Source organism: Filicampus tigris, chromosome 6 (assembly GCF_054856515.1).
Source record: "Filicampus tigris isolate MCC_2025a chromosome 6, RoL_Ftig_1.0, whole genome shotgun sequence".
NCBI lineage: Eukaryota > Metazoa > Chordata > Actinopteri > Syngnathiformes > Syngnathidae > Filicampus > Filicampus tigris.
In genome coordinates, this window is record NC_141222.1 from 26,765,390 (window position 1) to 26,789,874 (window position 24,485).

The window sequence follows — 24,485 nt, forward strand, 5'->3', positions numbered from 1 at the left end:
CAAGCGTGTGAAGCTTGCCGTGCGACGGCGCACGCGTGGCCATTCCTCATCCTCACCTCGTTCTTCTCCAAGCTGTAGTCCTCCATCATCTTATCGCCTTGCTCCTGGAAGGTGATGATGATGAGAGCCACGAAGATGTTGACGAAGAAGAAGGGGAAGACGACGAAGTACACCACGTAAAATATGGACATCTCCATCCGGTAACCTGGGCTGGGGCCCTGGTTCTCAAAAGTGGAGTCCACGGAGGCCTTTAACACCCTGTGCACAAGACCAAGGTGCGTATTCACGTTGAAAGTTTCGCTTCAAATAAATACATTAAGGCAAAATACCTTTGTGGAAGCCGAATACGGGTTTCACGTGAAATTAAAGCTTTTTTTTTCTTTATGTTAACAATTTAACTTTGTGATATCATTAGGAGTGCAACGAATAATCGACAACTAATCGATGAATGATAATCGATCACTCATTCAGAGATGTTGTTTAATTTAAAATTGTCCAAATGCTTGGAATTATTGGAAGCCTAAAATGATTTTAATGTAATATTAAAGCTTTTTTTTCTTTATGCTAAGACTTAAGTCTTGTGACATTATTAGAAGTGCAATGATTAATCCACAGGTAATCAAATACTGAATTAATCGATAATTATTTTGATAGTCGATTACTCGTTCAGAGACGTTGACCTTAAAATTGCCCAAATCCTTGGGATTATTAGAAGCCTAAAATGATTTTGACGTAATATTAAAGCTTTTTTTCTTTAAGTAACAGCTTTGTCACATTATTAAAAGGTTAATCGATTATCAAATTAATCACTCATAATTTTGATAATCGATTACTCGTTTAGAGACGTTTCACTTTTAAAATTGTCCAAATCCTTGGAATTTTAGCAGACTTTAAAAGAAGAGTGATGAAGGTGTTTTTGAAAACAAAAAATTTCAAACATCTCCTTTTATTTTGGAAAACAACGATCAACATTTTTGCCTTTTTTCTGATGTCTTAAGGACCAAACCAGCAGCTGAATTTGAATGAATATATGTTTGTGCATTTTTTTGCAGAAAATACATATTGATGATTTGTCAACGTTTTGAAGAGTTTTTTTGGGGGGCTTTAACATTTTTTTATTGTTATACTGTATAACTTATTTTATACTATTTTATCGTATTCTGAACATGAATATAGTGCGTTTGTGTGTGTGTGTGTGTGTGCGTGTACACTCACTGCGGCCACCCTTCTCCAGTGGAGACAGTGAAGAGAGTGAGCAGGGCCCAAGCCACGTTGTCGTAGTGAAAATTATACTTCTTCCACTCCCGCTTCTGAGCTCTAACCTCATCCCTCTCGTACATGAGAAACTCGCCCCTGCGCGGGACACGACATCGACATGAGCCACGGCTGTCGCCATCCAGCCGCGAGAGACACCGAGTCTGTTTTTTTTTTTTTTTTTCCCGACCTGCAGTCGCGCTCAAACTCTTTGGACACGTCGGTGCAATAGAAGAAGCGACCCTTGAACAGCTGCACGGCCACCACGGCAAAGATGAACATGAACAGCATGTAGACGATCAGAATGTTCAGGACGTTCTTCAGGGAGTTCACCACGCAGTCAAACACGGCCTAGAGAGAGGGAACAAAAGGGGGGCGGGGAATTACGTATATAAATATATAAATATTTATACAAGCATAAAGTGTACATGTATGGTGAGAGAATTAAATCGGCCCGGCAGACGCTTCATTGATTACGCGCGGCAATGACCTGATGTTATATTTGGTAGACGTCTCCATGAAATAAGGAGACTGAGGAGCGTTGCCTCATATGCCCAAAATATTTCGACCTCCTCCCACCTCGCTACTCTGGCGATATGAGACATGCGGGACCATTTACTTCCGTAAACACTGCACCACGTCACGTCATTTTTTTGGGGGGTGCCCGTCACTCGACGACGTGATTTTGTGCGCATGCGTGTCACATCACGGACGCGTTGGCGCATTTGTTTTTTTCGTAATGTGAGCACATAAAAAGATTGGATGGCAAAAAATCGGAATCGTAGCCTACCATCACAAATAACATGCGCAAAATTGCGTGTTCGCTCATGCTAACAAGGGTTACAAAAGTTTGGGATTTTCCATTATACTGTAGTTAGTTTTTAGTTGGTTTTTTTTCATTTGGACTTTTTTAAAATCTAATGTCAATTTGTTTTTATGAGCGAAAATATACTTTTTTAAGTGGTATTTTTCAGAAATGCTTTGTATAAATAAACTTGAGTTTCAGTTGACTGATATATATATATTTAAAGGTGCAACGATTAATTGATTAACCGACAGCTTATCAATTATCAAATTAATAATCGATTATTTTTGATAAACGATTAATCGTTTAGACACCTAAAATTGTCAAAATCCTCAGAATTTCAATCTCTCTGCAGTAAATATTCTCCGATTTCTTAAATCCTCTATGAAAACAGACGGATTATCATTGTGTTGAATCAAAAGAGAAGTATGAAATTAATTGACAAAGATGAAAATGATGTACATTTTCGCTATAATTACCGTTACCTTTATAAATGTAAAATGGGAGTTTCAGTTAGATATCGCTTTTTAAAGGCACTCTTTTTTGTTTTATTTTGCTCAAGAAAATGTCTTCTTAATTTCATTTTATTTCATTAGTTTTCATAAACAGACTGTAGCACTGGACAAGTAATCCATCAAAGTTATTTTGTCCATTTCCGTAAACGATACTAACCTTGATTTGGAGCGCATGGGATGGAGTCTTACGATATCATATCGGCCTGGGTGACAGAAGCGTTACCTTGAGTTTGGGGAGTCTTTTGATGGTCTTGAGAGGACGCAGAACCCGCAGCACCCGCAGCGACTTAATGGTGCTGATGTCTTTGCCCTTACTGCTCCCCCTGCAGGCCAGCCGGGGAACAACAGCAAGATTACCGCCGGCCATTTTCAAACAAAAAACGGCGCTTCTTCTGCATTGCAACGAGTCAAACATGAAACCACAGACGTCTCGAGAGATTTCATGGACGACGACATCATCATAGTCATCATCATCCTCAACATCATCATTCCACGTCCACAGGCATCTCCCGGCAGAGTGCCCAGCCAAACCTCTTTCTTTCTTTTTCACTTTTTCATGAATCAAAAAAGTTCTTCGATGAGCGAACACACAGCGTCCGCTCGCCGCCAAGGACGGCGGGAAACGGAGGCCGTGCGGTTACCTCGGCGGTCATGTGATGCGCGCGCGACATCGCATGACGTCGCCAACGTGGATGCAAAGCCAGACGTGAGACGCTCAGGGCGGCGGTCTGTCCTGGGGGCGTGGATCCCATTTCTGACAACAAATGACTTGAGGCTTCCCCCCCAGAATGAATAGGCTTATGTGTCAGGATGACCAGAAGTTCAGGTTGTGATTTGCTATCGAGGGCTTGGATCCCACTTCTGACACCACTCTGTCCATCTCGATAGATGACAAGACATTCGTCTGCCTTGGAGGTGTGCATTTGGATCCGACTTCTGACTCAAGACGACTCAACTATCTGTCTAGTTGACAGGAAGTTCAAGTTGCAGTCGGCCCAGGAGGCGTGGGTTTGGACCCCACTTCTGACACCAAATAACTCCCGAAATGCCTGACTTGGAAGAGTTAGAAGCAGGGGGTTGGATCGCCACTTCTGACATCAAATTACTTTTGGATTTAAGAAATTCTCTAGCGATCTCAACTACAGGAAGTTCAGTTCACGTCGTGTCCTGCTTTTGACACCGCATCACGTCAGTAACTTTTCTAAAGATTAATAAACTAAATCTAAACCACAGGAAGTTCCGTTTGGAGTTGGTCCAAGAGACATGGGTTTGTATCCCGCTTCTGGCACTCAATAACTGCAGAAGTGTCTGACTTTTTGTTAAGTATTCCTCAAGATCTAAGTATCAATGTAGATCACAAGAAATTCAGATTATAGTTGGAAGTGTGGGTTGGGATCCCATTTCTGACACAAAGTAACTTCTGGAATGTCTTTCATGGTTAATACCGTATGCATCTATCCAGACCACAGGAAATTCAGGTCACAGCAAACCCTGGAGGTGTGATTCGGGATGCCGCTTCTCACACCAAATAATCTCTAAAGTGGTTGGGATTAATAATGTATCGACACCACAGGACGTACTGGTTACAGTCTGCTACATGGGATGGCTTTTGATGCCACTTCCATCACCAAAAACCCCTAGGATGAGTGAAAAAACTGTCCATTGAGATCTCAGGTTGCGGTCTGCCCCAAAGGCGTGAGTTTGTATCCCACTTCTGACACAAAAACAAAGACTCAACTATCTATCTATCTATCTAGACAACAGGAAATTCATGTTGCGATCGGTTCAGGGGGTGTAGGTTTGGATCCCGCTTCTGACACCCCAAAAATTCCTGGAAATGCTACTTCAAACTAAAATAGTCGACTTTCTGCCCTATTTCAGCCATGAATCCTTGAGCGCCCTGTTTTACATCTATGGGAAAAAATGCCGTTGGGGGCTGATGTGTTTATTCCCCCCCCCCCCCCCCCCCCCCCAACACTACGTGTCATAACGGAGGGACAAATTGTTGCTTTTCACACAAATCCCGTTATGCAGCGTGATGGCGGGGATGAGGCGACAGGACGACAAGCAGAAGAACAAAGAAAGAAAGAGCGAGAAGCCACAGTGTTCCGGTTCTGCGGGAGGACGAGGAAAACTTTACCGGGTGCTGCTCCTGTGGTGGCGGTTAGAAAGTGGCAGAGGAAGAAGAGGACAGAAAACGGCACACAACAGATGGGAGAGAGAGGAAAAGGTTGAAAGAGACATTTTGGATACCAGCGACAGCGACACACACACAATATCCGAAGAAGCACAACGAGCGGAGAGGGACGGCCAAACGTGAAGCAAAGTCCAGGTTGCTTTCCGTGTACAAAAAATGTCCAAACACCAGAAAAGCTTGAGGATTTTTCTCCAGGCTTGCTCGGAATAAAAGCATCACTTGTTATTTACATTTGCGCACAGCAAGCAAACCCAACATACTTTTGAAAAAAAAAAAAAATAAATAAAAAAAAAATGGCTAAATCATTCTAATCCCGAACGAGCCCATATGTTGTATTTTAATACATGGACGAAAAGAAGAAGGAAATACATATAAGAAAATGAAAATAAAATCATATATGAATGATCTAAAAAACTATACAAATCCTTTTTTTTTTTTTTAATTTATATATATAAATTTATAAACTTACCGTATATATATATAAACATATATACATTTTTAGTTCATCTTCATAGTAGTTCACTTTATTTTGATAATTTTTACAATTCAAATGTTGTTTTATTGTATTTTATTTTTTATATTTTGTTTACTTTTTATTTTCAATGTATATGTTTATATTTATATATATATACATTATATATATATATAAAAACATAAATAAACATATATATATGTTTATATATGTTTATATGTTTAGTTCATCTTCATAGTAGTTCACTTTATTTTGATAATTTTTACAGTTCAAATGTACATATACATTGAAAATAAAAAGTAAACAAAATATGAAAAATAAAATACAATAAAACAACATTTGAACTGTAAAAATTATCAAAATAAAGTGAACTACTATGAAGATGAACTAAAAATAGAGAAATTAAAAAAAGACAAATCGCACAAATGAAATAAAAGCAGAATAGATCAATCCAAACCAAAATAACCCTTCAAACAAATAAGATGAAATACAAGTCAAAATTGACAAATAAAAACAAAATAACGTTTGAAAAAGGAACTCAAAATATAGGTATCAAGTTACATAACCTAAAAACAATGCCAATGTTTCTACCCATTCAAATAGGATTATTTTTTTCCAATCCCACCAAATTCAAGTGAAAACATCCCGCAGGCAGCTATGACCACGTCCACGCGCGTGACTCTCGGCGACCCCGCTGCGAAAGCCTTCGGGCCTTGCGGCTTCTTGCGTGGCCGCATGCCTTCCGACTCCTTCTTATCTCATTGCAGCAAATCAATTCCAGCGTGCTTAAATTGCCCTCATTACATCGCCAATCGTCTCCCGAGATGCTATCCGAGCACGTCAGCACCGGGGAGGCGCAAAAAGTCGGGAGGGCTCATCCGTCATGATCCCCGACGCGCGCGCACGCACGCACACACGCTCGGCATGCAGCGCCCGTCGTCAAAGTGGATCATTCAGCATTTGCGTGACGCTCTCCAGTCAAAACCATTGCACGCTGACCATGCTGAAAACCTGCTGTGCAATGCATATGTGCGCGTGTGTGGCTGTTGTGGCAGCGTGCGTGTGAGAGGAGGAAAGAGGCGAGAGAGGAGGTGGAAAAGGAGGTAGCAGGAGACCAAGGGAGAGGTTTTGATTTTCCAAACGCGTTTAAAGCGGGTTTTATTTTGTCCGAATCATGCGCAGTAGAGTTTCTGAATGGTCAAAACTTGCACTGAAATCGAAAGAGTCTGCATTAAAGCGCCTCATGGTTCCGGGATGGTCTCTTCTTGTTTTTCTTGAAATGGAAAGCGTTGGCATTAAAGTGCATTAAAGTAAGTTTGTTCAAAGCAGTATGTTTCGTATTTACAACGAATTAAGGGGGAAACATAGAGGGCTCACTGAAATCGAAAAAGTCAGCATTAAAGCAATCGAAGCTACCAAGGTCGAGTTCTTGTTTTTCCACCAAAGGTGGACTATTATACAGTGTTTGATTAGTGTGTATCTTTTGTCTTTCCCCCAAATAATGGTAAAGCATAGAGAAAGAAATTGAAAGAGGTGGCATTAAAGCTCTTCATGATTCCAGATGGTCTCTTCTTGTTTTCTCATAACAGGTGGCCTAATATATTTGTTATGCACGGGATATTTTATGTGTCTACCAAATGATGGTGAAACGTGGAGAGCTTGCAGAAATCGAAAAAGTTCACATTAAAGCATATCGTGCAACTGGATGGTCTCCCTGGTTTTTCATGACAGGTGCTCTAGTATGGGCCCTGTATGCTTTATATTTACAGAAACTTAAAATTCTCAATAAAATTTCAAAACTGGGATGGTGTTCTTATTTTTACTGCAGACAGTCTAATATATGTGTTAAGCAATGTAAATATTTTGTCCCCACAAAATTAAAGTAAAACGTGGGAATCTCAATGTATCTGAAATAATCCGCATTAAAGTGCTTCTTCATACACGGATGGTGTCCTTGTTTCTTCATAACAGGCGGTGTTTTGAGTAAGTCAAACAAGACGGATCTTTCTTTCCACAAATGAGGGTAAGATTTCCGTGAGCCCTTCACAGCTCACTGAAATTCAAAGAGTCGCCATTAAAGCACTCCATGATGCTGAATGCAACCTTTTGGGGTTCCAGGAACTAGTCTGCGGGAGACCATCTTTGCTACAAAACCTCAGATTCTTGAGCATCTCCTGTCAAAAATGACATTATGGAGATGTTTCCGAACGGGTAGCTTGTTGCTATGCTAATAAGCCGCTAATTAGCACCACCAAAGAAGTAGTTGGCAGATTTGTTTCTCTCAATTTGGTTGCGGGCCAAAGACGACAAGATATCGGTGCACATCCGGGTAAAGGTGTCGCTCTAGCACAACCTAATTTAAGGGTAGGAAGTGGGAGGGTCCAAATGGGGAAGTGGAGTCATGTCATGTGATGTCAATAAATGTAAAAAGAGAGGACGGGATGACTCACGGCCTGCTTGGCAGGAAAATCGTAGTGGCGTTGTGGGAGGGAGACAGTTTGGAGAGTGAGTCGTGGTTCCAGAGATTAGACACTTAGAGGAAGAGTGACATTAGGGTGACTTTGGAGTGAAGCTAGATGTGAATGGCGGTGATTGGGGACTCCTCAGGACGTCCTTTTAGGACCCCTGAAGGTCTTCACAATGAAACTCAAGGTTGAAATGAAATGGTGACAACTTTAAAACCTGTTCTACACTGTACAACTCAGGCGGAGGTGGGATATTTGGCTACTTGTAATACCTTAAATGCTATAAAAGCACAACTGAAAATAATCATCAATCCAACACAAATGAAGCACTAACAAAAGACATTTTTTGCTTCATGTGGAGAAAATTAAGCTCCTAATCCCTTTAAAATCGCACAAACAAAAAAAACACAGTTGAATTTTTTCACATTCAACACTCAATTCCATTTTTATCTCATGAAAAAAATATATATTGTGATATCTTCAAACCAGAAAAGCATAACTGAGAATGTATGCACAAGACGGCACAAACTGCAAACGCGGTACAGTGCAGAACAGGTTTCAGGCTCCCCCCTGAAGGTCTCCATGGTGAAACGCAAAGTTGATCACCTCTGCCAAGGTGTGTGCATCAGCCTGGGTTTAATTTGCAAATAAAAGTTTATTGGTTCCTTTTGCCGCAAAATTAACCCCTGACAAAATTTTCTCGGACGAAATGATAAAACAAATTTAGTTGTTATCCATGAAGCATTTCCAGGCATGTTTTGTCCAATCTTGAGGACTCGACGGTTATCAATCACTGTGTACAGTAATGCTCATTAGCGCCACCTATAGGACAAGAGCGTAATAACACCAACAATTTTTCTTCCCCAGATTTTTTATTTTTAGGTTTTTTTTTAACATTATTAATAGCGTTTATGATTTCTAAAAAGGTCAGATGTTACTGTGTACAAGGCATTAATCCCAAATTCATCAATGCAAATCTGGTAGCAAATTTAAATTCCACAGGAGATAAATGATAACATTGAGCTCTGGAAAGCTATCTTTTGTTTTCTCCTTCCCTGGAGTGTTCGGCTGTAGTCAATTGCTGGGTAATGCCCATCACCACCACCTACAGGACTGGAGTGGAATAGCTTGCTGAACTGCTTTTTACATTTTTTTCCAACATTTAATTGAAAAAAAGTTATGACATATTATTCGAGTAGGATTACTATTTTTTTTTTATACTTTATGTGTATATATCGTCGCTGTCCTGTGAAAAACACTCATGTCCAATTTTGATTTTTTTTGTTTTTTTTAATTTTCACGTTAATGCGATGTCTGTAATGTGGAAACACCATTCGGGTAAAAATAAGAAAATTGAAAAAAAAAAAATGTACACACCGGGTAAGTGTTTTTCACAGGACAGCGACGATATACAGGTTTCAACACAAATGTTAATCGGGCAGTAACTCAAAATGACATACTTTTCTTATGATGCGATAAACATATCATTTGTCTGTCATTCCAAAAACGGCGATTTACCGACGTTCGTCTCCTCCTTTGAGGTGTTTGGTAGTTTTGGATCACAGTGTAATGCCCATTACCACCACCTGCTGGACTGGAGTGGCAACAGCAACATATGAATGATTTCCCCCGGGATTTTTTCAGATTCCCCCCACCCCCTCCCCCTTTTTAAAATGCTTTTTTAGAATAAATGACTTAAAAAAAACATTTAGCCAATTTGAATGAAATTTATGAACTTGTTGCGATCCGGATTTGATCAATTCAAGCCTTGGCAGAGGTCTGCGTGGTCTACATAAAATGAAGGATGATGGTGGGGGTGAACACAGAGAAAGACCAGCTGATACAATGTTAATGACGAGGAGAATAGAGAGAGAGAGAAGCGAGTTTGGAAGAGGAAGTGGATCAGTGTTGTGATCTGCTTCACGGAGGGAGGCATCAACATTGTCCAGCCACTCGGGCGGCCATAAACAAGGGTCTTTCTGAGGACATATGAGGGCAAGGTGTGTTGGGGGTGAAGATGACGGCGCAGGAGGAGGAAGTTGACTTACGTGAAGGCGAAGGCCACCAGAGCACCACTAACCACTATGAAGTCCAGAATGTTCCACAGGTCGCGGAAGTAGGAGCCTTGATGGAGGAACAGGCCCAGAACCACCATCTGGACCACACGGAGTATATCAGTCAACATGGCAACCATAATGTTATGCGTTGCTTAATCTTGCTTTTTTTTTTTTTTTTTAGTTTTGTTTTCATTATGATTATGATTGATAACGTTTACATCGTTGGGGACTGGAAATAAGGTGACTCGGTAACATTTTATTTATACTGTTGCATGGTATAATGTATTTAGCTAATGTTGGACCGAAACCTCCTACCGGTATGTCCAAATTGGGTCAATTTGATATTTTTTCACAACTCGATACTATTGGTCAGTGCCCACATGGGTTTGTTATTTTAGCAAATTATTAAGCGATGAAAATGGCTTGCTCTAGTTTGACAATGCGATGTTATTAGCTTGACAAACATTTTTCTTTTGGTTGCCTGAAAAGTGATGGTTTTGGAGTATTCATATCATCATCATCATATCAAGTACACCTACTTTCCGTTTCTTAAACCGCTTTATTTAAAGCAACAGTGTCATCTAGAGGAGTCAAACAATACAACAGCTGGTTCATGAAGCAAATTTGAAGCTTCATTTTACCATCACTAGCCCTAGGACTTAAAGCAACACTGTGTCATGTGTCAGTTTTTGTTGATTATGGCGGCGCCACGTGGACAAAAGCGGTAGTGTTTTGACCAAAGTCAACCACATTTCCCATGCGCGCCAGCGCGTAGTGTCGTGAAATCCTGAGCTCTCGCTGGTCTGCAAGTTGGACAGAATGACATTTCTATTTCCAGTGGCTGTGTGAAAGATGAATAACGATGAGGTCATGAATCTCATTTTGTTCAAACAATACTTTTGTTTTTTTGTTTGTTTTGGGGCTTCTGCCATGACACCAGTAATAGCGCGCAGACGTTCAAATCAACTTCCGTCCTTATAGCGAAAGGAGCAAGTGGATATGCCGGAAAGCAATTCAGGACATTTGTATTTTTTTGGTGTGCCAGGGTTGCTCCCATCCGCCTCAAAGTTGCTTTGTGCCAGTAAAAACGATACAGACCCCCCCCAGAGAATGACAAAAGTCCCATTCAACTAGTTGTAGGTCAATGTTTCATCAAAAGAGTTGTGAAAACATTTTATTAAGGTCTAATTCTTGCCCAGTGCTGCTTTAAGATGAAGTCGAAGGACTTGAGTCTAGTTAAGAAATAAAACCCATTTTACATATGACACAAAATGGTGACCAAGAACTCGTGACATCATTGTACCTTGATGAGCATTTCGAAAGTGAAGACGCCAGTGAAGACATAGTCAAAGTAGCGCAGCACCTGAGGATGGCGCGAAGGATGTACAATCGTTAGCGCAGAAGCACAAGCCAAGAATCCAAGATCAGGAAATGGAAAACAGGCAACGCAAGAGTGCCGACGGAGCGCCTTACGTTATTTTGCGGCGAGTCCGGCGACACCGGGTCTTCCGCTGCGAGCGCGATGCTACTCATGGCGATGACGGACAGGATGCTAAACTCAAAGTATTTGAGGGTGAGGATGTAGTGGCAGCACTTGCGGAAGCTGGAAGACCAAATGAGTCCGTAACGTGAAGAATTGCGAGGCCTCGACGAGAAGACATTTTGGGCTAGGATTACTCACGGGTTGGTGGTAGACAAGATGAAGCAAGAACTGAAAGGCGGCATGGGCTTGGGCCCGTCCTCGTCGCCGTCGTCGTCGCCGTTCTCCTTCTTCTCCTCGTTCTTCTTCTGGTCCGTGTTTGCGTTCTTGTTCACTGGGGGAAAAGACGAGACGTGCGGACGGTCCCCGTTTTTGTCGTTTGAGCGCCAAAAAAAAAAAAAAAACGAAGTGCTCACCTTGCAAGATGGCGTTGGTTGATGGGTAAGGGTAGACGGGCGGCATGTCAATGCTGGTATAGTCCGGTTTGGCCATGCTGCTGAGGATCAGGCTGTCCATGCTGCGCAGGAGGGTGTGGGTGTCGGCGTCGCAGCAGTTGAGCAGGTTGTTGACGTGCTCCGGGTCGTCGGGCGGCGGCAGGTCGTACGGCCGGCTGGCCAGCTTGCTGTTGTTGCGCAAGTTGTCCAGGTCCTCGTTGTGTTGCTGTATGGGCCGCATGGTGGACAGGCTGGGACCGGCGCTGTGGTGCTCCCTGGCGGAAGGAGGAAGGAGGCGGGAGGAGGGGTGAGCTTGAACCTGTCGCCATCCAGGCCGAGCCAATCAAAAGCCTTCATCCGACCGTCCGGCCAATCACGTGTCTTGTTTCTAACCGTCGCAAGCGGTATCTCAGATCTTTCAATGAATCATTTAGCCAATCAAAAGCTGTGTTTCAACCACCCACCCAATCAAAATAATATAAGCGACAGAGCATCCAATCAAAGGGCTTATTACCACAATCTGGCCAATAAATAATCTTGTTTTTACCATCTAGATTCTGGACAGTGACAAGCCTTGTAACCACTAACCAGCCAGCCACAAATACGAAATCTCAAGCCTTGTTTTGACCATCTGGCAAATCAAAAGCCTTGCGACGACCATAAATGAATCGACCGATTCATCGGTTATTGGGATTTTACTCTGCCAAATATCTGAATCAGAAATGGACCAAAACAATCCCTATCAGTCAGTTACGACCTAGTTACGACCATCCAGCATATGACAAGTCGAATACTATCCAAGCATCAACGGTACTATCCAGCTAATCAAAAGTCATGGCCTAATTACTACCATCCAGCCTTAATTGCTAGCACCCAGCCAATCACAAGCCTTGTTACTACAATCATCCACTCAAAAGACGTCATCCAGCCAATTAGAAACAACGAAATGTTGTCCACTGACTTTCTGGAGCGATGTCCCCTGCTTCGATCCTGGTTGCCGTGACGATGGCGTCGAGTCTTCCGACCCTCCCCATCTTCGCCCTTGTCTCCGTCTGTTTCGGCTCCCTTGGACCTGTGCCTCCTGCCGGGCTCGCCCTCCCTGGCGGCCTTGCAGTGATGCCTGGCCCTGCGGTGCTCATTGTTGCCCTCGGCGGCGTCGGCGTGGCGAGGGGATGCGCTGCAGGCCTCCCGGCCCTCCCTGTTCCGGTGCCGGTGCCCCCGGTGGCTCCTGTGGCCGTGCCTGTCCTCCGGCTGCTGCCCCTCCTGGTTACCGGCCTCTTGGCCCGCGTCATCCCCCGCCACCGCTTGCTCCCGGCTGGGCGCTTCGGGTGCGTCGGCCCTCTGGTGGTGATGGTGATGGTGGTGGTGGTGGTGGTGGTGGTGATGGTGGTGATGGGCGGCGCGGTGGGTGTGGTCCAGGTCCTGCCGCCGGTACTCCTGGTCCAGGGGCAGCTGGCCAGGGGGAATCTTGTTGGTGTTGTTGTTGCGGTTGTCCTGGGGGTTGACCACCAGGGGACGGTCCAAGTGCGTCTTCATGTCACCACGGCCTTTCCGTGCAAACGAAACCTGGAAGAGAGAGTTGCCGATTTGGATAAGATGATGCGGTGGAAACCAGGTGGACATATACATACATATGTATACTGTACATATACACATATGTATATATATATGTATATGTATATGTATGTATGTACAGTACATATATATATATATATATATATATGTATATATATATATATATACATATATATATACATATATATATACATATACATATATACATATATACATATACATATATACATATATACATATATATATACATATATACATATATATATATATATATATATATATACACATATATATATATATATATATATACATATATATATACATATATATATATATATATACATATATATATATATACACATATATATATATATATACATATATATATACATATATATATATATATATACATATATATATATATATATACATATATATATATATATACATATATATATCCATCCAGATCCATGCGTGACACTCATCCCCCGCCCACCTTTGGATGTGTCCCACTTTAATAATGCGGCGCTCCTGAGCATGCGGCTTCCCATGTAGCATTTGGAAGCTAGCGAGTGCCGTGACAGCTCGCTAGCGCGGCCTTCAAGGGACATCACGCCAAACGTATGCGTGACCCAGAATCGGCAGAACTTTTTTAAAAAGCAGGTCACTGCTTCTCCTACAGCGGACTTGGAAAACAGGCTGCTTTTTTGTATAGCTACTGAGCACAACATTGTGAAGTGACTCAGTGTCAAAACTTACTGGAATTCTAATCATTGCAAATTTTTTGTTGCCACCTAACGTGAAATCACTTTTAATACTAAAGCCTGAGCAGGACAAACAAGTAATGCAAATAAGTGTCTTTTTTTTCCCTGCAAACACAACATTGTGGAGTAACCACGTGTTTTTTCAGTCTACTGGAATCCTTAATCCTCAAGAGGTCGTTTCCACGTGACACAAAACCATCTGTAATACTGTAGGCGGGGTGAGGCAAGTACTGTAAGTGCCAACATTGTGGAGTCCTCACCTCCTCTCCCTCGTCTCCCACCTTCCAGTCCTCCTGTTCCAGCTCGTTGTAGAGCACCTCTCGGCTGGTCATCAGGTTCTGCCGGCGGATCTCGCTGGTACGCTGCTCCCACACCGACTTGCCGCCCACCTTGGCGTGATTCTTCTGCTGCTCCTTACTGCACACAGTACGGATGGGTTCAAATATCTGTTGCTTGGAGGGTTATAACACTGCAACATAGATGCAATTCGTTAGCCCATCTATGGCGGTTCTCATTTTGTGATAGCATTAAGCTAGCAGAGGTTGTTTTAATACACAAATTGGCCTTTTTTTATTATTATTATTTTTTTACAGATTTTTGACATTTCTTTTATACATTACAACAAAAGACAAAGATAATGACATTCAAATATTCCCATTCGCCCCATTTTTTTTTAAAATATTTTTTTGCAGATTTTTCTCTCTGTTGTCAAGTTAAATAAATATTAAAAGGACAAAACATTACAAAGGGTTCAAATGTTCTGCCCGTAATCCATATCTTTATTGTTGTAAGCGTAAAAAAAAACAGCAATTGTATATATTATATATTTTTTTTTTTAATTAATTGGCCAAATAAATCGGTTATCAGAATTTTTTGTCTGCGACTCTCAAATTGGCATCGGTCTAAAAAAAAATCCATATCAGTTGGGGCCCTATATTAAACAGCTTAAAGTCTCTTTTTTGAATTTTTTTTCGGCTCAGCGGAATGTAGTATATTTTAAGTTTATCCAGAGATGTCACCCCGGAGCCGAATATCCAATATCCCTCACGTCTTCGGAAGTATCATGAATAAGCATAGGATACTTCGCAGTCGTCTACTCACGCAGCAATGGAGAGATTGGTGGCCGAATGCGGGCTGACCTCGGCCACCTCTTTGGCCTTCTGCAGCGCCGTCTTCTGATTGGCCGCCTCCTCTTGCTCCTCCTCATCCTGTCATGAGAATGATTTTCAAGACAGCTTGATATGCTTTCTGCTCGCAAAGACAATGTGGGGGATGGGGGGGGTCATTGACTTTGAGTGACCTTGGTGAGCTCCTGGGCGTTGGCCAGGTTGTCCACAGCGATGGCCAAGAAGACGTTGAGCAGCGTGTCTGAGGTGCACCAAGTCAGGGATATGAAATCCCAAAAATAGTTCTTTCCATTTTGAAATTCTACACAAATTCCCCGACATGACAAAGCAAAAGGGTTGAATACTTTTTGTCACCATTTTGCTGAAGCTTTTAAACTGCTCTTTCACTTGATAATTATGGAGAATTTTGTGCACACTTTTAAGTTGAAAAATGATTACATCCATTTTTTCAGAATGTAACAGGGCAAACATTTGTGTTTTTTTTTTTTTTTTTTTTTTTTAATAGTTACGCTAAGACAAAACATCATTATTAGCCTTCTGGGATTATCTTTTTGTTTACCTTCACCTTTTTTTAAATACCGCTGTAGCAAATTGTGGAACAAATGAAGGTGGCAAATATGTATGTGATTTTATTTACTTTATACTTCTTTTTATATACATTTGCAAAAATGAAAAAACAATTTTTTACAGTGTAAAAGTGGGGCATTTTACATTTACAAAGAATTTCATAATATCTATGACAACTAAATCTAAAAAAAGTGACAATTTGAATACTGATGGACATGCGCTTTATAATTTCTCACTTTGCACTTGTAAGAGAAATTTGGTGTGTTTTGAAGGCTTTCAATGGAATCAATTTTGCAAATGTTGTAACAGCAAAATTTAAAAATGGGAAGCTCGAATATATTTTTGTTTTCTTTCATTTTGCATATAATTTCTTGAAAAATATATTCAATTTAATCAATTTTGGAATACACGTGTTACGAGAAAACTAAAAAAAAATGGGGGTCGATACTTAAATGCAGTTTTTGCCGAATTTAACTTTGTAAATTGGCGAGGGTTTGTGTAGAATTTTACACAGATTCCAAAAAAAAAAAAAAAAAAAAAAAATGGAAACAATTTTGGAAAATGTATACTGGATGTGAGGCACAGGTAGTGGGATACAGTTGCCGAAGAGGGTGAGGACGATGAAGAAAATGGAGAAGATCATGCCCTTGTCGTTGACGCCCCCTTGAGACTCGATGCCGTCATACATGACCATGTTCCAGTCCTCTCCCGTCAGGATCTACACAAAAGCATTTCGCTCAGTGACTGACAGCCTTTTCCAAAGCAGAGTTCTCGTTGCACGGCACTTTGACTGTGACTGACTGTGACAGCATAATGACCCAACCTACCAAAAGAAAGATTTGACTCTCTTCTTTCGCCAGAAAAAAATTAACCAAAAGCTAGTTTCTGACCAAGAAGCGGAGAAAATTAGCATTTTGCAAAAGCAAAGCGATGAAATGCTGCATCTGCCGTCTCTTTGTCACTGCAATTATGTCGACGCTTGAGATTCACAAACAAACTTGACGAACATATCCGTCTGTGGCAGTGAACGGTTGCATCCCGGTTGATGAACAGACACCTCAACGGCAGCGAAAGAGTTAGACGTTTACTACCTGAAAGACCGTCATGATGGCCGCCGCAAAAGTGTCAAAGTTGGTGGGTGGCGTTCCTTCCTCAAAGTTGAACCTGGGATGGAGGAATCCAACAACACGACAATCAGAAAACTCGGTAAAGCGTTCCTACGTGAGGTTGTGCCTGACTGACTGTCCGCCGAAGAGCTGCATGCCCAGCAGGGCGAAGACCACGATGAAGAGGAAGAGGAGGAAGAGCAAGCTGACGATGGACTTCATGGAGTTGAGCAGGGAGACCACCAGGTTGCGCAGAGGAGCCCAATACCTGAGCAAAAGCACAAGCCACAAAAACGGCAATCAGGACGAGAAGAATCTGGCCATGAATTAGCAGGGTAATAGTATACTATGAAATATTTTATAGCAATTAAAAAAAAAAAAAAAAAAAAAGGCATCATCGGCACAAAAATATCGTTGATGAAAAATAATACAAACACTATATGTCATAATAAAAAAATTATTTTTGTATACAATTGAAGCATTTTATTTTACGTATTTATTTTCGTTATTTATTCATTTAAGGTTGATTTATTTGTGGGAAATCAAAGCATTTTTTTTTTTATTCATGCCCAGTGTGTTTGTACTTATTATTTAACTATTTTGTTTAATTGAAGCTACTTTGAAAGTCAGATACAGTATTTTTATTTCTTGTGCATCGAGTTCCTTTTATTTATTTATTTGCTGACATTACTTTGTAATAAATAAAACATGCATTACCTAAATAATGTATTTGCAAATGTATGCGTGTATTTAAGTATGTTTTTAAATATTCATCAAGTTGTATTATTATAAAAAAAATATATTTTTTATTCAGGTACAGTATGTATTTTTTTTTTTATGCTTTTATGTTTGATTTATGTTTTACTTTTCTTTTTGCAGTAAAAGTATTGCTTCATCTGTTTTCTGTATCATTTTAATTCGGGTTTTTATTGATTTATTTTGAATTTTCAAGAAGAGAATAAAAGTATTTGTGACTTGTGTAGATATTTTTGATATTTGAGTTGATATTTTTTGCATTGAATTTAAAGAACAATTATGTATTTTTACCTATGTATGGTTTTGTTCATTAGTTTTTCTTCTTGTAAATGTGAATACATTTGAATTCGGATTCATTTTCCATAAATTGTCTACAGCCATTTGAATTATTCAATTATTTACTTTGATTCAAAATTAATAATGTATACAAGGCGTGAATAAGCTTGTTTTGTTGCTGCAATTTAATTTTCACAAATTTGAGGATTTACTGGGCTAACTTGGGGCCTCGGCTGATTCCCACATTCCACCCCCAAATAAATGTTCACCTTCACGTCCTTCCGATCAGATGACCAACATCAAAAGAAAACATTTAGCCTATCCTTTTTCATTGACATGTTTTTCAATGAAACAAACGCAAAAGGTTCCATCTGTATTTTTTATCCTCTGTGAGCTTCCACAACAACAACCAACACAATGATTATTTTTAGTGCACTTGTGTGATGGGACTAATCATCATTCACACAGGCAGCACCAAAGCCAACAAGTCAACACTGAAAAGGAGATGGAGGAGACGAGACAAAAAGGACACCAAACAAAAAGCAGCTTCAGCCAAATCTCATTAAAATCTCACCGTCATCAAACAAGTGATGCAACATCAACAACGCATCCGCGGCCAGGCCCAAAACTCCCAACAGAACAAGAACTTACTGTAGAAGGGAGCCCAAACATTGAACGTTAGCTAGAATCAACGCTCATAAGCTTGATTGAAACAAAACTACTGAAAGAACTTTTGTTAGGACTACCGTCATACTTTTTCTTGCAGAACTTTAGAATTCCTACTTCAAAATTAAGTTCAAATTTCAAGGTTCTTGGTCACATCCTAAATAATTATGCAGATATAACCAGCAGTGAAATACTTACTTCTGACACAACTAGAAATTTGGATCGAGACAACATTTCTGATAGAACCAGAACATTTGCCAGAACCGGACTTTCTGAACGGAGACTTCTGACAGAAACAGAAAGTTAGTTTGATGGAAGCAGAACTTTTCATTCCAGAACTTTAGGTTGCCCGAGTACTTATGAAAGAAGCAAAGCTTTTAGGTTGCTCCACAACTGTAGATAGAACCAATATATTAAAAAAAAAACAAGACAGAATCCAGAACTTCTGATAGAAACAAAATAGACCAGATCTACTGATAGAACCTACAGACCTTTGACGGAACCACAGCTTTCGATCGAACCAGTACTTTTGATAGAACCAGAATTAAGAGAGATTTGGACATACAGTATTAGTTCCAGAATTTTAGATGAAAACAGTACTTTGGACACAAGTAGAATTTCTCGAGGGACCAAAAGTTCTACTAGAATCAAAACCTAAGACAAAAGCAGGTGTTTTAATAGAACCAGCTCTTCCAAAAGTTTTGATAAAACCAGAATGTTTTTACTGAAATTTCTGATTGAACCAGAAGTTCTACTAGAGCCGAAACTTAGATGGGACCAGATGTTTTGATAAACCAGAACCAGCATGCTCCCAAGATCTTTGAAAGAACCAGAACTTTAAATACAACCATAACATGATAGAACCAGAGCTTTTCATGGAACCCGAACTCCAACAGAACAAGGAGTTTTGATCAAACCAGCAGTCAGAAACTGCAGTCAGAACCACCATTTTTAGATACAACCAGGAGGTCAACTTTTCGTGAAAACCAGAACATTTTGATGGAACCACAACATCCGCTAGAAAAAAAAAAAAAGAAATGTCTGCTAGATCCTGATCCTGAACTTTGACTTCCAGAACCTGTGACGTGTCCACTCACTTGGTGACCTTGAAGATTCTCAGAAGTCTCAGCGCTCTCAAGACGCTGATCCCGAAAGACGCGCCCGGCTTGATGGTGGCCCAAATCACCTCGAAAATGCTGCCCATGATCACCTTCGTGCGCACACAAATATCCACAGTTGGAATGAGCGTGTGCGTGTCCGCGCGCGCCCGCGCGTGCGCGCTCTCACCACACAATCAAAGCAGTTGAAGGAGGAGTGGAAGTAGGGCTGAATGCCAAGGCCGTACATCTTGATCAGCATCTCAGACATGAACAAACCCAGGAAAATAAACTCTGCATAGTCTGCACAGAGAGGACGAGAAATGAGAAACCATGAGAAGCAAGCGTTTCTTCCTTTTTTTTTTTTTCGTTTTTAGATCAACCTCATCATGGGACCACAGACGGATGCCCGACGTCGGCAGGACAGAAACGGTGGGAAGAAGTGAGGGCGGAACTGAGGACCGTCGCAGACACTCACACAGGAAGTCGGACAGCAGCTCCGGCTGGTCGTAGTGCACGACCGCCACGCACATGGTGTTGAGGCCCACCAGGCACAGGACGGTCCAGTAGAAGGCTTGCGTCTTGACCATCTTGCGGATGAAGAAGCGCAGACGTTTCTCCTTCTTGCTGTAGCTGGAGCCGTCCTTGCCGCTCTTGATGCTGGAGCGGGCGAAGCCTGACCGACACGGGTTGACCGCTTGCGTTAGTTAGACAACGGGGCGGGGCTTCAAGTCCCGCAGTACACTCTTAAAACATTTGGATCGAAAGTGACCCCAAATTGGGTGAAATAGTGAACCCCCGCGCTGGGGCCAATGCGGGGTCGTTTATACCCAGCATGTTTGGGTCAAGAGTTTGATTTTACTTATAGATTTTACCCGCTGTTTTCTCAACATGCCTCGTCTCGTATAAATTACCCGTCATTGATTTATGGGTAGTTTTTACTCTTGTTGTATCAAAATCTTGACCCAACATGCCTTGTATAGATTACCCAGCACTGGCTTATTGGTAGTTTTCACCCCTTTTTTAGTTTTAGTTTGGCTTTCAACAACTTTTAAATCATTTATCTTTTCTTTTGACTGAAGATAATTTTTTTTTTTTTTTTTCGAATTATCTATGTTTTGCTTTGAATGTTTTAAAGCACTTTGAGTTGCATTTTTATGTATGAAAAGTGCTATATAAATAAAATGTGATTGATTGATTGATTGGTTGGATCAAAATCTATAAATTACCCAGCATTATTTTATGGGCACTTTTTACTCTTGTTGGATCAAAATCTTGACCCACCAGTCTGGGTATAAATTACCCAGCGTTGGTTTATGGGTAGTTTTCACCCTTGTTGGATCAAAATCTGTTCAATCTGCTGCTGTCGCCATGGCGGGTCAAGATTTTGATCCAACAAGGGGTGAAAAAGTACCCATATTGATGAGTTAAAGCTGCAAAGGAAAGGAGTACCAGGTTGTCAGTGGTTAAAGATAATGCTAATTTAATTAGCAACATTTTCGAAGAAATCTGGCCAGGATTTGAACCAGGGTCCCTGCGTCGAGTCAGTCACAAGCAACATTTTCGTAGAATCATACATTAAATTGACTTCAACTCGAGTACACGAAAACAATGCCCAAAATCACGCCCAGCTTCTAAAATCCGATTTTCAACCCAATCTGCTGGGTCAAAATAATCTGCTCAATTTTAATCTGTTGAAAATCCACAGCTACCCAATGAGTGTGTTTGGAAAACAATCCAGCAATTTTTTTTTATGTGTAGCCAAACCTACTTTTTTGGATGTAGTGTGAATGTTGAATGGTAATGTAGTGTGAACGTGTTGTTGCAATGTAGTCTAAATTATGTTGTGATATTAACATCCTGTTTTGACGTCAAATCTGTGGCGTCAACGTGTGTTTAGATGTGCTTTAATGTGAAGGTGTCGTGACGATTGAATGTGACCTTGCAACGTAATCCGAACGTGCGGTTCCGACGTCGTGTGAACGTGTCGTCATGTAGCGTGAACCTATTTTTGCGACGCAGTCCGAATGTGTTATCTCCTTGTGTCAAAATACTCGTACTTTGTATTGTGAATGTATTGCTTTGCTGTACGGACCTTTTCGATGTAGCGATTCTGAATGCGTTGTGAGCGTATCATGACGATGTTGTGCGATCGTTACGGTGCGACGTACGACGTGAAGGTGCTGTTACGATGTCGCGAAAAAAATCGCCCATGCCGCTCACCTTCCTCCGTGTTGAGCAACTCCGTCTTGTTATTCTTGGACTTCATGGTCGGCCGTCGGCGGGAACCTAGCGTGACCATAACAACGCGGTTGTTCACATAGTCTCTTCTCACGAGTGGCGGGACAGAATAACTGGTGAGTCACCATCAAAGTTTCCCGTGCCGTCCTCCTCGGCCAGGATCACCTCCTCTGCAAGCGACCAAAGAGACGTCAGCGTCGGCTGGTGCGGGGCGCGGCGGGTCGTACCCGAGTTCAGCCCGACACTGACCTGCTTTGCAGATCCACTCCAGGTAGCCGTTGAGCTCGCGTTCAATCTGCTGCTGCCGCCGGAGCTTGAGGAACTCGCTGCGGTTCTCCACGCGTTCTCGCTCTTTGGCAAACTCACTGGACGCGCACCACCAAGGCAGGGCAACACGTGACTCTAACCCGTAACCGCTGCATGAATCGTTCTATAATATGGAAAGGCATACCCAGAGAGAACGCCCAGCACCAGGTTGAGCATGAAGAAGGAGCCGATGATGATGAGCGGGATGTAGTACATCCAGTTCCAGGCGCTGCCCTCCACGTCGTTACTCTTAACAAAAACATAGACAAGCATAGCTCTGTGTTGAGAGACCATACACACTCGAATAACAGTTGGGTCAAAAATAAACCAATTTGGGTCAAAAAGGGGCCGACCTACTCGGGTCAATCCGACCCAATTTTGTTTCGTACACAACAACCCAACTTTTGGGGTTGTTCTGAAAAATGACCCGATTTTGGTCGGGCCCAAATTTGGGTCAAATTGGCCCAAATAGTGGATCGGTTCTTTTTTTTTTTTTTTTTTTTTACCCTAATTGGATTATTTTTGACCCAAGTGTTTTTTTTGAGTGCACTAATTTCTTTCACCTGATTTGTCTTGAGATTTCATCGCATCCAGGGCAGATGTTCCGGTTGCACAGTAGTGCCAACAAAATTATTATCCTTCCATTTGTTTTAGAAATTCAAACAAGCGTCCTAGAACAGACCGTTTTGGACTTCCGAGCGTCCGGGAACCACTCCGCCCCATAAAGTCCGACTTGAGGTCGTGCACGGACTGTTCGACATCTCGCTCGGTGAAATTGAAAGAGTACACATTAAAGTCTAATAAATGTGTCAATCAGCAAGAAATGGGTCGTCTTTTTTTTCCTTGTTCTGACCCGAGTGAGGCTCTCAAGTGTGGCCTGCCGGAGTGCTGAGTGCTATTAAACTTTCATCGGCCGGAGGTCAGTCTTCATCCCTCAGAGCCGACGTTAAAAATAGAACCAGACGGACTAGAATAGAGGAAGAGGAGTGAGGCAGAGCAAGGGGGCAGAGGGGCCGACCAAAAGAGACCAGATCACGACGATGACGACCATAAGAGGACGGCCAAAAGTCGGAAAGAACAACTTGACGGTTGAGCGACGATAACGGGACATACAACGCTGCTGACTGTTCTCGCGTTCACAAGCAAAGGACTCACAAAGTAGAGCATCTCGGTCCAGCCCTCCATGGTGATGCACTGGAAGACGGTGAGTACGGCGAACAGGATGTTGTCAAACTGCGTGATGCCGTAGTTGGGCCCGATCCAGCCGTCCCGACACGTGGTGCCGTTGGGGCACAGCCTGGACGGCAACTTGGTGCCGCATGGAACCTTGTCCACGATCTCACCTGATGAAAGAGGAGGCGTTGTAGGGCAGCGAGAATAGCCGGTGGCATGGTAGTTCGCAAAAAAAAAACAAAAACAAAAAAAACGACACATGCTGACTATTAGGGCTGTTGTTCGTAGCAGCATTGTACATAGCAGGAAATACTACGGTAAATACAAGCCTGCTGACTGACCTTGCTGCTTCTTACAGTATTATACGCAGCAAGAATAGTCAGCAGCATTATATGTACCCCCCCAAACAAAACTACACATTGCGGTTCAGAATAGCATTACACGCTAGCTAGATGGACTGATTATCGGCTGGGCCAATTATTGGCGCCGATATTTGCCATATAGCAATTATTAGCATCGGCCTTATTATTTTGATATAATTTTTTTTTTAAATCTAAGACTAAAAAAAACTGCCGCCCGATAAGAGATCAATTTAAAACTGTGTTAACCTCTGGGAACCCTTCATTTAAATTTGAATAAAGTGATGCTGCTGACCCTGGGAACTCTCAGAACCTTTTGTTTTATCTTGAAATTAAAACAATAAAGGAAGTTGTTCAAAAAACACATGCTTAAAGACATTTCAACAAAAGAGTTGGAGTTTGTGCTATCTAAAATGTTGACACCAATATTTTTCCTTTGTACTGAAATTGTTGACCATCCTTGACTAGTGCTAATCGACAGTAGAAAAAAAAAAAAATCAGTCTGTCTCAATTATAAGCGGCAAGAATAGTCCGCAGCCACTGTATGTAGCAAAGTAAATGTTGCTAACTATTCTTGCTGTTTTTTGACAATGACTCCTGCGTAAACCTTCACATTCTGACCGAGACTCACCCGTAATGTCATCATAGCAGGTGGTGTGGAACTTCCCCATGTAGAACTCCAGGCCGATGATGGCGAACATTAGGATGGCCACGAACAGCAGCAGGCCGATCTGCAGCAGCGGGATCATGGCCTTCATGATAGACTTGAGCACCACCTGCAGGCCTGGAGGAC

The 24,485-nt window shown here is 41.8% G+C and overlaps 1 protein-coding gene across 11 annotated transcripts in view; it reads right to left on the reverse strand.

The window, feature by feature from the left end:
- The window catches only part of cacna1ab (calcium channel, voltage-dependent, P/Q type, alpha 1A subunit, b), a 93,514-nt gene that overhangs the window by 42,000 nt on the left and 27,029 nt on the right, over positions 1–24,485 (reverse strand). For all 11 annotated transcript variants that reach the window (XM_086033490.1, XM_086033481.1, XM_086033482.1 and 8 more), the window contains 25 exons: positions 24,324–24,476; positions 23,316–23,503; positions 22,306–22,409; positions 22,104–22,219; positions 21,980–22,024; positions 21,837–21,902; positions 20,092–20,289; positions 19,804–19,916; positions 19,614–19,726; positions 16,955–17,086; positions 16,804–16,876; positions 16,310–16,430; positions 15,319–15,386; positions 15,120–15,226; positions 14,279–14,435; positions 12,641–13,245; positions 11,662–11,954; positions 11,447–11,579; positions 11,239–11,368; positions 11,069–11,128; positions 9,757–9,863; positions 2,798–2,897; positions 1,445–1,605; positions 1,216–1,353; positions 57–258 (listed from right to left, as the gene is read on the reverse strand). In XM_086033490.1, the coding sequence (XP_085889616.1) occupies positions 57–258; positions 1,216–1,353; positions 1,445–1,605; positions 2,798–2,897; positions 9,757–9,863; positions 11,069–11,128; positions 11,239–11,368; positions 11,447–11,579; positions 11,662–11,954; positions 12,641–13,245; positions 14,279–14,435; positions 15,120–15,226; positions 15,319–15,386; positions 16,310–16,430; positions 16,804–16,876; positions 16,955–17,086; positions 19,614–19,726; positions 19,804–19,916; positions 20,092–20,289; positions 21,837–21,902; positions 21,980–22,024; positions 22,104–22,219; positions 22,306–22,409; positions 23,316–23,503; positions 24,324–24,476 (3,683 nt within the window). The remainder of the gene's footprint in view (positions 1–56; positions 259–1,215; positions 1,354–1,444; positions 1,606–2,797; positions 2,898–9,756; positions 9,864–11,068; positions 11,129–11,238; positions 11,369–11,446; positions 11,580–11,661; positions 11,955–12,640; positions 13,246–14,278; positions 14,436–15,119; positions 15,227–15,318; positions 15,387–16,309; positions 16,431–16,803; positions 16,877–16,954; positions 17,087–19,613; positions 19,727–19,803; positions 19,917–20,091; positions 20,290–21,836; positions 21,903–21,979; positions 22,025–22,103; positions 22,220–22,305; positions 22,410–23,315; positions 23,504–24,323; positions 24,477–24,485) is intronic.